Raw genomic sequence first — 14987 nt, forward strand, 5'->3', positions numbered from 1 at the left:
GTTACACATATCATAGTTATCGCCCTGAGTCATAATTCGTGGTCTCGTTTGTATTGTGTGCGTTTGTTGCGATTTGACCAGGACTGCTGCCACTACAGGAGCTGGGGCTTTTACTTCGGAAGGACGGACCGGACGTGTGTTGCTTCACTGCAGCCACCTTGCCTGCTGAGAAGTGGATGAGTACGGGGGCAGCACGGCTCACTGGCCGCACTCGCTGTGGCTTCACTGTGAAGTTGGGTCGTCCACGAAGGTAGCTCTCCTCTCCGTGGACTGGTCCACGCAGAAAAAAATGCATTTTTGAAAACAACGCCGTTTTTTTGTTTTTGATTTTTGTGAAGAACTCATAGCGGATATGACTCCGACGGTCGATTCAGCCTCAGATTGCGAGTGTTTGCCTGACGACGGAATAACGCTTTAAATGACATTTCCACACACGGGAAAATAGACTTGCTGAATTCAACTTTCTGCAGTTTCTGCCAGAAGGGTGAAGACGGCGGCTTGCGGCTGCATTTTCTGTCTAAAACAAGCGACTCGACCGCGGCTGGGAGCGCCGGGGGGACGCGGATGAAAATGGTCGGTCACCTGAAGTCCCGGGTCGGGAGGTTAACAGCGATGTCAGGGGTCGCTCGTTTTGGAAAATGATTACAGGCGCCACCGACGGTAAAATAATGGTCAGAAGATGTCTAGTAACGTTCAAACCGTTCAGGTAAGAGACAAAGAGCCCAGTTTTCTCTTCAGCTTCCAGCAGTGTGGTCTCTTAAGTGTGTGTGTTTTCTCACTGCTTGTCTGTTGGACATGCATTTTATCATCCAGATCCCAGCATAGTGATTACACTGAGCTGAAAGCCCCGAGGAAACACAGCACTGAGGGGCTGTGTGGGGCCAAGGTGTGTGTCACCGCTCACCTGCACACCAGGTGTTTCTCTGCTGGCTGAGTTAGCTCGAGATTTACAGGGATAAAGGGACAACACGGTAACTGTAAGCCTGTACAAGTCAGCGCAGTTCTAACTTCGTTTCTCACCACATGGGCAGCTCCGTGACCACAGGACACTGGGCTCTGTTAGTTCAGATGTAAAGGGGAAACTGGAGGGGATTTCTTACACATGTTAACATCTTAAACAGCTGATCCTTTTACAGTCCAGTGAGCCATGCTGTGCCAACCTGCTTTATCTTATTTGCCCTGATAGGTAGAGAATAAAGGCATGTTTTTCAATGAAATCATCTAATTAATCCAGCTATTGCTTTTTTTTTTTTTTAATCCTGGGAGTTGGAGATTGGAAGCAGCAGTGACGATCTGTGGAACAACAGCTAGAGGATCTCCTCAAGTGGTTGCTAGCAATCGCCATTTACTCACTTTCCACCTGCTGATACTGTTGGATTTTCAAAACTGTTTCCCTGGTTGGCTGGAGCAATGGTGCAGCAGCTGTGCAGCTACCTTTGTTTAAAGAAAAACAAAGTGGGTCTTTGTGATGGCTCATGCTGCACTGAATTGCCTCACCTGCAATCCACTCAGTAGATGGAGCATTTATTCAAACACATTCAATTAAGCAGCTTTGTGACAGTGCTGCACTAGCCTTGACAGCACAGACAATGGGAGCTTGCCACGGGTGATTTAATTCAGAATGAAACCAGATCTCTAGCCTAGAGATGGGATTTCAGTTGTTTTACTATAAATGGTCGGATCATTTTCAATACATTTTGCCGTTATTGAATAGTTTTGTCAAGAAAAAGAAACAAAAGCCTGAGGAGAAATAAAGCTTCCTGGCCTGTGTTGAACCAGGGATATTGTGACTATGCATCTTAGATCACTGGAGCATCGGGACAGACACGGTCTACAGATTTTCAGGCAATAAAGAGAGTCAGCTATGTCTTCATTATCAGGATTACAGGATCAACAGGATTACTTGATAGGTCTGATTGGTCAACAAGACCTAAAGCAGAAAAGTGTTAATAGCCAAAGATGCTGCTTGTCATACTCTAGATAATGTGAAATGTTAAAATCAACATTATCTCAAAATGCAGACTGTGCGTATGTACGCCATGAAATCTGAATCGTTCACAGAAATTAGGCTGGTTCAGGTGCCAGGAAAAGTTTCTTGGAAAACACCCCAAGTAACACCTACGCCGCGGCTCCTCCACGCCTGGCAGAACTCCTCGCTTCAAAATCATCTACCTAGAGGCATGTGTGAGGAAGCCAATTAGCTGATAGTAGATCTCTCCTTCTGATCCAATTATAGGGAGCAGAGCATTTACTTTAAGCCTGTTAATTAAAGACTCGTCAGGCAGGACCGGGGCCTAATCCTCTCATATCACCCACCTAACGCCACTTTGGAAAACGGCTAAATGATAAGAGAGGAAACGATCGCCCTAGGACGTCATCAGACCAGCCTCCGTGCACCCACATGAGCTGACTATTTTCACTTTCTTTTCCCCGTCCTTTCCATCAGTATTTTTGCTGCCATAGCTGCCGTTCCCCCGTCCTGCACACATATGATTATTAATCCTTAGATCACGGAGATTGCTTATCTGTAAAATCCGCCCATTTTGATTCATGTCCGTTGTGTAACCCCTTATTTTTTTCAAACCTGGGCCTCTGCAGTTTTTCTTATTGTATTAATACAAGTCACCGAGGATGAGAATGAAAAATAAATATCAGGCCAGTTAAAATGTATGAATAATTGTTCTAAATTAGGTCAGTGATTTTTATTTTCAGCTTCCACTTATTTTGCTTCCTGACCAGATGGTTGTGTAGTAAATGCATAATCCATGCATGTAGACCATGGCTTCATCTTCATGACTAATAATCCCTTGATCATAAAGATCGTATGGGATTGGATACACATCAGTTACTATATTGCTGCTTTGTGATCCTGTGACAATGATTGAGCTGTTCCCATTCATTCCACAATATGCCTGGAACAGATGGGGGTAATATTTCATTTCATAATACTACAGTATCCTGGGAGAGACATAGAGCTTTATGAGGAAGCGGAGTGAACGAGCATATGTTTAGGTACCGGGACTTTGTTGTAAACATGATTATGGTTTTTCTCTGGTTTTAGTGTAAATTAATAAAGTAATGCTGAACGCAGGGGTGGCCGTTGACACGCTGACACATTACTTTGAAGCCTCTTGCTGTAATCCTGCTGATCACAGTCATCATCACATTAAAGTGTTGTCTAATAATCTGCTTCCAACACCAGCCATTCAAGATGAGAATCAGAATTGGGAGGTCTAACTTCAACATGCATTCATGCACAAATTACTGTTTGTCTGGCTCCAAGTGTAATCAGTACTGTAATTCATTAGATCCGACTCCAGCTCAGAATGTCGGCCGCTCATTTGCTCACAGAATGTATGGAACATGAAGATAACACTAATGACTGAACTTTTTGAAGCGATCAGATAGATATTTTCACATTCAATGCGACCCATTAGAGAAGAGCCTCGAAGATAATGATAATTCAATATCAATATGTATTTTTGTGATGTACAAGAGTAAAAAGTTTCCTCTCAAAGAAGCCACGTCCCACTGTCTGTCCTTGAAGCCATCTGAGTAAATTACAACCCAGGACAAGACACATTGGCTCTAGCCTGGAATATAAAGTCACACTGGGAGCTTGCCAAACCACCAGGCTCTATACTTAACAGATTATTCAACATCATCCTGATCCCTTTGGGTCAATCAGATCAGTCAGCAAATGTTCTTTTAAGTGGCCATTTTTCGTTTCTGTTGATAGGAACTCATTTCTTATGGCCTCATCAATATTAAGAGGTTTTGTTCAGAACTTTGCGTGACTGGAGCTACTTACCATTCCAGGAAGTGCTGTCAGATTTCACACAGGGCCATGCATTCAAGCAAACAGCTCTTGCCTGGCTTTGAAGAGAAAGCAATGGTTGTGAATAATTCATTTATTTGTTATGTTAAGATTCAGTTTTCCAACCGTGGGTGCAGAAGTTAAAGGTTTACAGGTTACGTGTGCAGGGTTGGCCCTAAATTATGAAGTGAATTGTGATAATTATATCACAAAAGCTCCTGCGAGTTCCTTTTCTTCCCGCTGTTTGATTACGTTCCTGCCATTGCTTTAGATTATCAGCCCTCATATGATTTTTTTTTTTTTCTATACATATTCTTTGAAAAAATAATAATGCATTTATCCAAACAAATTTACATCATGAGGAAATTTGGGGAAATGGCTTCAGCTGCTAATATAATATGGTGTAAGTGCCGGGGCATCAGCCATTCTTTGTTACAGAAATCTGCCTTTGTACTGCGCTACTTCTACAAAATCTTCCAAGAAGTTTCTCTTGTGGGGGGGGTTGCAGCAGAGCAGCAAGTATTTTTTTAAAGTAGGGCTTGACTTGTTAGTCATGGAGGCTGACTGGTATTTTGTCCAGTGGATAAGAATCACAGGCAGCTTTGCCTCTCTGGTTCCCCGAAGAATCTTGGCATAATAAGATAACCTTTGATCCATATACACTGAAGAGACTAGCTTAACTAGGGCAGGATTTACACAGATACAAAAGACCTGATTTTCAACTCTTTTTAAGTCCAAGATGTGATTCTCTCATGGCTGTCTAACAAGGGAGAACCCACACAGAGTCTCATTTTATTTCCCCTCTGAGGAATGGTAGCTTTTCAAATATCAGATCTCTGACACAAAGCAGTGTAAGGCAGAAACTTATGGAACAAAGCCAGGTCTGCAGTACAGATCTCAGCCCACATTCCTGATGGATTTTAGAATATGTTCAGCTGAGACCAGTTTAACAGCAAAACAATGACTGTCCTTTATATCTCAGGGTGCCACAGTATACAGTAACTCATCCATTGTTGTTGACCTACAGAGGGGTGTGTGAGACCAGTCTGTGTGCTCAGAGACTTTTGTGGCATTTTAGCTTATTGTACTCAAATGCTTTTATGTTTTTGTCTGTCTTCTTGCCTCTTCTTCCCTTCCCCTCTGTGCACCTCTGATATTTCATAAATAATCACATCCATTTTGTCTGCACTCAGGGGCAAACTGCTCACACTTATTTTGCCACTTGTGTTAGATGTATGCCAAGCAATAACATCACAGCACTAAGATGTTTCAAGTGCCCTTTGGCTTCAAGTTTCTACTTTTCTACGTGTGATCATCGCTCTATTTATGCTCTGCCTTGCAGAAGTGCTGCCTACTGTTTCTTCTCTCCTTTCCTCCTCTTCTGCTCTCTGCCACGTTTTCCCGCATCCTCTCATCTTTGCATCTGTATTTTCCCTCCATCTTTTTTTTTTTTTGCTGTCGATCATTCTGTCCTGCAAAACCTGTCTTCCATAATTGTCGGCCTGTTCATCTGCCTACATTTTTCCCTTGGTTTTTCATGCCTCTCACGCTCTATCCATTCCTTTGTCTGCCTCCAAAAATCTCTCTTTCCATCTCTCTCTCTCTCTCCCCATCTCCATATTTCCCAACTACTCGCCCAAAATATCTATTTACCTGCCCTTCCCCATAAACATGTCGGCCTGTCTGAACCTCTCTTTCATGCGCTCCCTCTCTCCTCCCCTTGTGTTGCAGGATATTCGTGGTGGGGATAGGCTTCTTCAGCCTGTGCTTTCTAATGACCTCTCTGGGGGGGCAGTTCTCAGCCAAGAGACTGGGGGACTCCCCCTTCACCATCCGCACAGAAGGTACTGACATGTGCTGTGTTTGTGTGTGTATGTGTGTGTTAGAGAGTGCATGTATGTTTTTATGTGTGAACAGTTCCTTCACTGCGATAGTGTAACTCTGTGGTCTCGCTGGCGCTTCACTGCCATGTGCCACTTTGTCAAAGCTGCGTCACCTGTCCCTGGACCCACAAAGACCTGGAATACCAGGATGAAGCGGAGAAATCATAAAGTAAATGTAAATGTCATGACAGAACCAGTGAATTGCAAAAAAACATTACATTCAAATAACCTTCAGCAGAAAAGCTGCTTTTTCAATAGTCACGCTCAAGTGGTGAGAGATAAATCAACACACTTGTAAAAGAAGATTGATGTGGCGAGGGGGACATAAAGCAGAGAGGCCAGCCAGCAGCTTGGAAATTACTGGTCTGATCCCCAGCAGTGACAGCAGGGTGGGTGGCTAATATTACATCTGTGGGTTTCACAGGGATGGCAGCCATGTTTTCTGTGTCAGACAAAAACGACATGCAGCGGCTGTGCGTGAGACCTACTGTGTATCTGAAAATATATGTGAATATATATGTCGGGTCAAATGTTGTTTACTTAGCTGACAGTATTTTACACTGAGACTTTACAGTGAAACAAAACACTAAAAACTATGCATAATTCACAACAGAATTAATTTACTTAATGTTCAGAGACTGACAGCCTAACTCACGCCACTTTTTTCTTGCACTATCTTTGATGACTTTAGAGAAACGATAAACAATATAGCTGAAAATGCATTTCACAGCTCCCCTCAATCCACTAAGGATTTCCTTTTGAGACTTGCCATCACAGAGGAGTCCATTAAAGCAAGCCTATAAAACTTTTGCTGTAGCCACAAGTGGAAATTCCGGTATGATGACGCGTTCAATTTCCCAACATTTGAGTTGAGTACAGGCAGCTAATATTCACCACTGGTTGTACTCAACCTTGTACGACTGTTGTAACCAGTATATGAAAGGATGTGATATGTCTTCACCAAAAAAAAAAAAGATTGTTACATTTTTTCAATGTCAATCAAGAAAGCACAAAACAATCTTTAGCACTAATTAGTTTGCAGGTTTAAAAATTAGATCATGCAGATTTGTAAAAGCGGGGCAAGTTTTGAGAGCATCTGATGTTAGATTTGTGAGTTTTCTTGGCAAAAAGAAAATGAGGGCAGGGCAAAATACATTAGAAATGACCTGGAAGTAAAGCATCACTCACAGTTAGACCCCACACTCTGTAAGATACTTCTCAGAGTGGTCGTTTGTCCACAGACAGAACTGTCAGATTAATACAACTCTAATAACCAGGAATTTCCATGTGACTGCACATTGTTTGCTGCACTTGTGTTGCATGGACACTGAAGCCATATCTCACACGTGAAATGTCATTAACACATCACACAACTCAGAGTGAAGGCTAACCATCAGTGGCAAGGCAGAAAAAAGGGCACCAGTGTAATCTCCTGCTGAACAAGGTGCAAAGACTAAAACCAGAGGTCATTTTGTGGAGGCCAGCCGCTTCTACCCACTGCTGGAGCTCAAACAGAAAATCTGTGTTCTGTGTGCGAGTCCACATGTGTTTGTGTGAGTGCAAGTGAAAAAGTGTTACTGTAAATGTGAAACAGTCACAGGTGTTGTTGTGTGTGAGTATGTTGTATATGTTGTAATCTGTCACAGAGGAAGGTGAACCAGTGAAAATGAAAACAGCAGACATCACTGAAGGCAGAGATGCAGAAGCACTGAAAAATCAGGCGCAGTGTGAGTGTGTGAGAGAGATAATAGGACAGAGGGAGGGGGGCAGGTCATTTGGGATTACTGTGTTTGTGATAAATTGAGATTACTGTGTTTGTGTGATAAATTAGGATCAGTGTGTATGTGTCAGTGTTTCTTAGTAAAATGTACTTGATTAATCAACTACTCATGCGCTGCAGCCTGGGAGGACATCTGGAGCAAGCTCATTAAAAACCGTATAGTGTCCAATCGTGCTTCCCCATAGGAGTGGTGTGTGTGTTTGTGTGTGTGTGTGTGTGTGTGTGTGTGTATCTCTACATGTGCATCCCTTTATGTACTTTAATACTTTTCCGCTTATCTGTGCTGAAAAGTTGCCTCTATCTGTATCATCTGCAGTGTGTCAGGGTACATGTGTTTGTGTGTATGACCCACTGTGTCACCCTCTTTTCTCCCTTTATGCACGTCTCTGTGGTCTACTACCACACACTGTTTTTGCAGCTTACTCCCTTTGTGTGTGCATGTGTGTTTTTATGCGTGTTTGTGATGAGCTGGCAGGAAATTGGCTGTTAAATGGGGCGACAGCAGCAATGTGGGACAAGATTGAGACCAGAGAGACTGAGAGACCAATCCATCTGCTCTCTGCAAATCAGCCCCACGAAACAACTGGCCCTTTCATTAAGCCTCCACTCACCACCTGCAGAGCCACACACACACACAGACACACACACACTCGCACACACACACACTCACACGCCTGTGTTTCATTATGTACATGAAATTTCTGGCAGATCTCCAATGCAAATTAGAAATTTTCGGAAAATTTTTGCATTGTGGGCTTTTCACAGAATCTGGCAAAGCTGAGCTACTTAACTCAGTGGTGAATTTATCACTGTGGTCATCTTCATTTAACCTTATTTCACTTTGCTAATCAACCTTGTTTTACCAGTCCTTAACAGGATTAAGTTTATGACCATCTGACAGCTGCCAAGAAATACCTGATTTGGGACCAGCGAACCATGATTTTACATTCAACTTTGCAATTGTTCATGTAAAATGTACACCCAGCCAAAGATGGTTTTGAGCACATTTCTTCTGTGGGTGGTAGATTTGTCTTTACCCGGGGTTCTTGTTAGATACCACGTAGACCACAAATACAGGCCTGTAGTTTGATTTGTAGAAAATGATAATACACTTGAATTGCATTTGTAACACCGCTCAGAACAATCAAGTTGATGTTGTCTCTCAGATTGTTCAGCTCTAGAAGCAGGTCTGTTTTCCAGCTGGATGTGCACTTTTTTCTCCACCACAGAAGCTTTATTCCCAAGTTAAAACAAAGCCATTTTTACTGAAAGGTTATCATGACACAGCAAAATGTCAAAGGCTGGTTTCTTTTATCCACTGCTTGGGCTCTCACTCTCTCTCTCTCTCAAACATAATGGAAACGCTTCATTGCAGTAATGGGAAAGGTGCACTTCTTAAAAAGGTCAGTGTTGCCCTAATGATGATGACTGAATTCAGGGATTTTAAGTCTTTCATACACAGGTCACGCTGTAAGCTAAAGAAGACAGCTGAGCCATATACACTGTATATTATAGATAACAATTTTGACCCTAATAGCCAACAGCAATCTTTTAATGACTACTGTCCATTTCTTGTATTACTGATTTCAGATGTCATTGTAAAACAGATGGTGTTGAGGATGTTTGACTCATCAGCTGTCATCTACATCTAATCATCATCCATGATGTGTTGGAAATAAAGCCATCTGGAGTATGAGAAGACAAGTTCCTTTTTTCGTATAAATCAAATTCACAGAATTTCATCCCATCATTTTTACACCGATATGAGCTTGTTGTTTGCACATAATAACAGGCAAATTTGTGTAGGGCTTTGTCACCTTAGTGTGAGTTGCACTGACAGCAATTGTTTGAGTATTAGCTGAATTTCACCGCCACCTCTCGCTCCCATGGATTATCGGCTTCCACTGGAGGTTCAGAGTATCGGGTATTCGCTCAAATCCCCGTCTCTCCTCAGTGAGTGACAAAGTCATCAAGAGCTGTGAGACAGAAATGGAGAGGTAGGGGCTCAACAGTGAAAATGAGGAAGTGAAGGAGGTGAAAGTAGAATAGGGATTGTGTGTGTTTCTGTGTGTATCTGTGATTAAGTGAGAGAAAGAGGTTTCTAGAGGTTTCACTGCTCACAAAAGAGACAGATGAAAGAGGGATAAAAAGGTAACCAGATTTTCTTTTCTCTAGATTAAAATAAATCACACAGGGAGATGTTGGATTAATCAAAGGTCCTCCCTATGGAGCTTGTTCATACTGCACTTTATTACATTAACAGGGGCCCATGACAGCCCCTTTACTCTAAGCATGTTTCTCACTCCCCTGTTTGTTCTAGCTGAACAACACTGGGCTTTCTCACTGTGTAGGTGGGTCCCTGATGGGGGAGAGAATCTAATTTTATATTTTTGTGTTGGTTTTAAATTTTGCAGTCCTCTCATCTCTGCAGGTTTAATAGCTAAACGCTTTAGAAAACTGTGAATCACAGACTGTAATTCATAAAACGGGAGACTTATAATCACCATGAGGACCACACTGTTTGGAAACGCTGCCGTGCTTAGATCCAAGCAGGGGCTGAGACGAATGGTTGTTTGACTCGCATTAAACTCAGTTCTGTGATGTTCGTCTGAAGGTTTCCACACCATCAGACAGAAACAGACTCACACCAGTGTGTCACTTTCCCCAAAAGACATTTTTACTTGTGTCCTAAGAGGACCTCAGCTCAGAGTTTACACTCATGAAAGTAACTGCAGCTTATGTGGCTATACATACATCATGTGCATACATCAACATGTGTATATTTAAGCATGCAGTAGCTGGTACTGGTTGAGCACGTCATACACCCCTGCTCTGTGGTCCCCTTTCATGTTTTTTTCACACTAGATGTTCATCTCTATCACACATCCCCTGCAGTCATGCTCCCTTCCCATCGCTGCATGTCGAACAAATCTGGCATGACAATCTTCTGCATGTCGCTGGCGCTAGGTGCAGCAGGGGAGTCACTCAGGGAGTACACTTTATCAGTGCAGTCATAGCCTGGGGAGTTTGGACTGTTTGTGTGTGTGTGTGTGTGTGCGTGTGTGTGTGTGTGTGTGTCATCAAGTAGATATTGAGTGAGTGAGTGAGTGAGTGAGAAGATGATGAAAATATTTCATAATTCAAATGGAGGAAATTGAGCCAATCTTCAATATCCCCGGTGCCTGTCCACATACTAGATTCAAATCCAGGAGATACCATAATATTATTTAATTATTTAATATGCTTTATAATCAGAAAACACATGGAAATCTTACTTGATCCAATATGGGACCTTTAAGGTTGAAGAAGGGTTTAAGATAAATGCCAGATTAAATAGGGATAATAGGGTGTTATTTCCAGAACCTTACAATACCGAGAGTCTGAACCATTTTACCAATTCCAATGTCGCCTGTCACGTACACTTACAAACAATCAGTTACTGCATGCAGATACATACATTATGAAAATACAGTACATCTCCTCCAAGGCACTGGTTCAGTGCAACATTAATGACTCTTCTCCAAATGTTTCCACAGTTGAAAAGATGAGGATCAGAAGTTTGATGTCATTTAATTTCTTGTATTCAAATAAGTAACTTTGCAAATGCTTGAATTAAAAATTGAAGGCTATTTTAATACCAGCTATCTAGCTTTGGAGATCTTCTTTCAAGAGGAGCTGCTTCTTGATCCACGTCCACAAATTAAGCAAAGCAAAGCTAAGTGTTAAACATCAATCGACCTGTGCCCACAGCCCGAAGAAAAGCATCCACAAATTTGTGGGTAATTTGGAAAAATAACTATTGCATTGGATTTAAATAGAATAGGACTGAGGTTAAGGTTAGACTTAGGCAAGTGGAATTAAGGAATTAATGTAATAAAAGGAAACTAATGAATCTTGCTATGCTGTATGCTTTATGCAAACACATATGTATTGGACAGTGAGCTTTCCTATGTTTCATATGTATGTCTCACAGGTTTGAAGCACTTTCAGTAAAATATAGTGCAGGATTGTAAGAGGGGTAGTACATTTAGTACATTACAGTAATCTTTGTTAAGGGTCCAATGTTGTACACGTACAGTTTGTTCCTTCAAAAGTACAATTGTAGTACATCCCCAAAAAGACCAGAATTTGAAAGCACCAATTCCTCCACTCTCTGTTGCTGCTTTGTAGCTTACATCTGCTCTTGGCCTTGGGATTGGGGAAAAGAGAGAGAAACAATGCACACAGCCTAATGAGTAGGAGACACTATTGTCATGACATGATGATCCCTCACCAGCTTCCCGCCCATGAACACTGCATATAAACACCTCTACCAGGGACCGAACACAATTCTTTAATGGTTTATGTGAATTCTGTATAAATCACCAGACTGGTAAACAAATGCTAAAGGTATAGAAAACTGAAGACTGAGCATGTAGTAATACTTGGAGAAAGGCAAAGGACCCTCAACTGCTCCAGTGGAGCCACTCAGTGGGGCCAAATAGAAGCTTGTGCTTTGTACTTAACAACTTTTGAGTTTGAATGTTACAAATAATTGTGTAAGTATTGAGTACTGCTGAAAAGGGGATAAGGGTGCTCAGCCAATATGCCATGGCTATGAGATTTAAAAAGGAGAGCATTTTTTTTCCACTTTGAAAATCAGTGCAGCAATGGTGATTCTACAGAGAGAACTTAACATCCTTAACACATACTATAATATGGTTGCGGGGTGAAGGTAGCTGCAGAGGGAAATGCTTTTGGTGTGATGGTACATTATCAACAGAGTGAGAGAAATTGTGAGAGGTGTCATTTTGTAATTGCCACACATGAATGAATACGATTGCACATTAGTAATCAGCTGGTGGCCAAGCAGCTGTTGAATAAGCCACTCATGGTAAAGCCCTAATGAAACATCTGATGAATCAACCTGTGCAAGCACAACTTAAGTGCTCTACCTGATGTAATGCTATGCTATCCTCTTTTTTTGTGAGGGTAAGACAAACCTGGTACTAAGAATCAGCAGCATCTAACTTAGATCCCTGTGTTCAGTCACTATATCCAAAGCACATATTATGTGCATTGGTTGCTGGGACAGTATTATGTCATTAAAAACTAGCAGCGCAATTTTTTTCTGTATCTCTACCAAGTACAGTATGTTTGAACTTGGGTTGCATTTGTTGAACATGTTAGTATTACCCATATTTACAGTATAACTCACCTCCCTAACTTTGTTTCTCCTCTGTGCAAACTTCAGGCCATTCACCATGTTACTCCATCCTTAGCCCATTCCTAACACCAATACATATTAATGAGAAAGCCTATCCAATTTCCAAGTAGAGAGGGCCATTGTTCTGACCTAAGTGCTATTACCCGGCCGTAAATGAGAAATTTCTCCACAGCACATTATATTATGGTTATGTCTCTGGGAAGGTTACTGTGCAGCAATATGCTGTCTCAATTACCCAGCCTGCATCAAGCTTTGTCCACAGGTCGCTAGCTCATCATTTCCTCTGCCATAAGCTGGTTATTTTTCCAGGTCCTGATAGTGTCACACTCAAGCGTGCCTGTGCTTCCTCTCTGCAGATATGCACTAATGGTGTTTACGAAGCCATGGCCTCTGTTGCCTAACAGTTTTGGGAAGACTACCGATTGTATTATGTCTGTGTTAACAAAAAAAGGCAACTGTATTTGTCTTGTTTCTTCCCTGGTGTGGCTGATAAGGCCATACAAGCACAACAAGAATGATTGGAGATCATTTCTTGCCTCGAGCCTCTTTTTCCCACCTCTCTCCCTTTGTTCTCCAGCTTCTCATTCTCTCTCATTTCTTTCCCTCAGAGATGAATATGGTAAAGGTACCATATGGAAGAATGTGAAGCAATTTAAATGTATTTACAGCTTTTTAGTGCCAATGTGTGAATGGATTGTAACATAAAATTAGACCTTCCCTGATTTTCTTGCTTGCCTATAACATATTTGTAAATGATTTCTATGTAAAGGACTTGTGACAAATTTTCTAGCAAGGTCCAAAGGATGCTTACTTCTGTGAACCTCGCCTCAGTGCCTCTCTTTCGCTCCCCTACAGCACCAACAGTGTGCAACACAAGCTAATTTTAGCTTAGAAATGTTGTTCATTAACATCATCACACCGGTGGCATGAATATTACGTGTTGTAGGTTTAAGAGCCTGGTGCGAGACTGAATAATTTCAGTGTAGTGGAAACGTTTTCTTTGTTTCTATTTCTCATTTCTCATTCTTCTGCCCCCTTTTTTCTCGCTCTCACCAATGTGAGCCTGTGTTGAATGCAGTTGGATATTTCCTCTACGGCCAAAAAGCCACTTCTGCCTTTGTCTGATAAGTGACAGTAATGATTGCTGCAGTGCAGGATAATTCATTTATTAGACACAACGTGTGTAGTGGACGGGTGATGAGAAGGCAAAGAAATGGTTTAAGAGCCATTTTACTGTCTTCAAAGTGGCAGTTTTGACTCTTGATAATGAAGCTTGGTTTCAGATGGTGGTGGGGGATCTGCCCAAAAGATCATGTGACCATCTCTTTAGGTAGAATCACAATCCACAATCTGAATCATGAGCTTCTCATGATCACTTGATTGGTTGTGCATATGGTCACCTGGACACAAAGCTTGTCCCTTCAACTCAAAGGCCCAACTCACAAATCTCTGCGTCCTGTTTCCTCTCTTTCCACCACTTTGACTCTACTTTCAAATGTTTGTCCGCTTGCCACTATTCTTCACCCACAATGCTGTCTTCTATTTACAACTTGCATCACAACCAATCACACTTTTTGCTTAGTTCAAATGCAGAATTCATTTGGACAGCGCTGTTATTTATTTATAAGGTGTTACATGTAAGTACTTTAATTTGAAAGTCCAGTCGCTTCTCCAGCTCGTCCCCCCGCCCGTGTTCCTCTAGCTAGCAGTTAGCGGGCTAGCTGTTTCACCACAACAATGGGCTGGTTGGGTGCTACTGAACTTTTAAAATTAAATAAATAAACATTTAATGACAAGATCAGTATGATTCGTCTGAAAAATAGATCATATGTCAAAGTAAGATCATCTGTGATATAAAATCATCGGATTAAATAACCATCAATGGTCTAATCTGATCAGAGCACCAGCCCTTCAGATGATCTTTCTTGACATGGTTTGACAAACATGACATCATTAACAAACTATATTTCTCCTTTGATGTAGAATATGATCTGAATATTAGAAACAAATGAGACCATTGCCATGATGTTGGAAAACTTTAAACGCCTCCACATTCCACCATGTTGTGTATTTGTGTCTTTCTTTTTGTACATCTGTTGGAAAATATACAGAAGAAGACTGCCTTGTTGCAAAGAACAAGAAGAAGACGCTGTTCTTGCATCAATAAACATGGTTCAGGCTTTCAAAGTTTCTGTCAATAACATGTGGTGGAATAAAGGATCGATTTAAAATAGTTTCTATTTCATAGAGAACGCTCTACGAGAGAAGAGAGTACGCTGCCCACAGAACGCTGCCAAGGAC

General features: G+C 41.7%; 1 protein-coding gene across 1 annotated transcript in view; it reads left to right on the forward strand.

Annotated features, from left to right (window-relative positions):
* Positions 1–176: 176 nt before the first annotated feature.
* LOC139636721 (alpha-1,6-mannosylglycoprotein 6-beta-N-acetylglucosaminyltransferase B-like) overlaps positions 177–14987 on the forward strand; it is a 103396-nt gene continuing 88585 nt past the window's right edge. The window contains exons 1-2 of the mRNA XM_071505003.1: positions 177–706; positions 5549–5661. Of these exons, the coding sequence (XP_071361104.1) occupies positions 639–706; positions 5549–5661 (181 nt within the window). The 5' untranslated portion in view covers positions 177–638. The remainder of the gene's footprint in view (positions 707–5548; positions 5662–14987) is intronic.

This window comes from Trachinotus anak, unplaced genomic scaffold (genome assembly GCF_046630095.1).
Source record: "Trachinotus anak isolate AG129_WGS33_773 ecotype Australia unplaced genomic scaffold, CSIRO_AGI_Tana_v1 ptg000019l, whole genome shotgun sequence".
Lineage (NCBI taxonomy): Eukaryota > Metazoa > Chordata > Actinopteri > Carangiformes > Carangidae > Trachinotus > Trachinotus anak.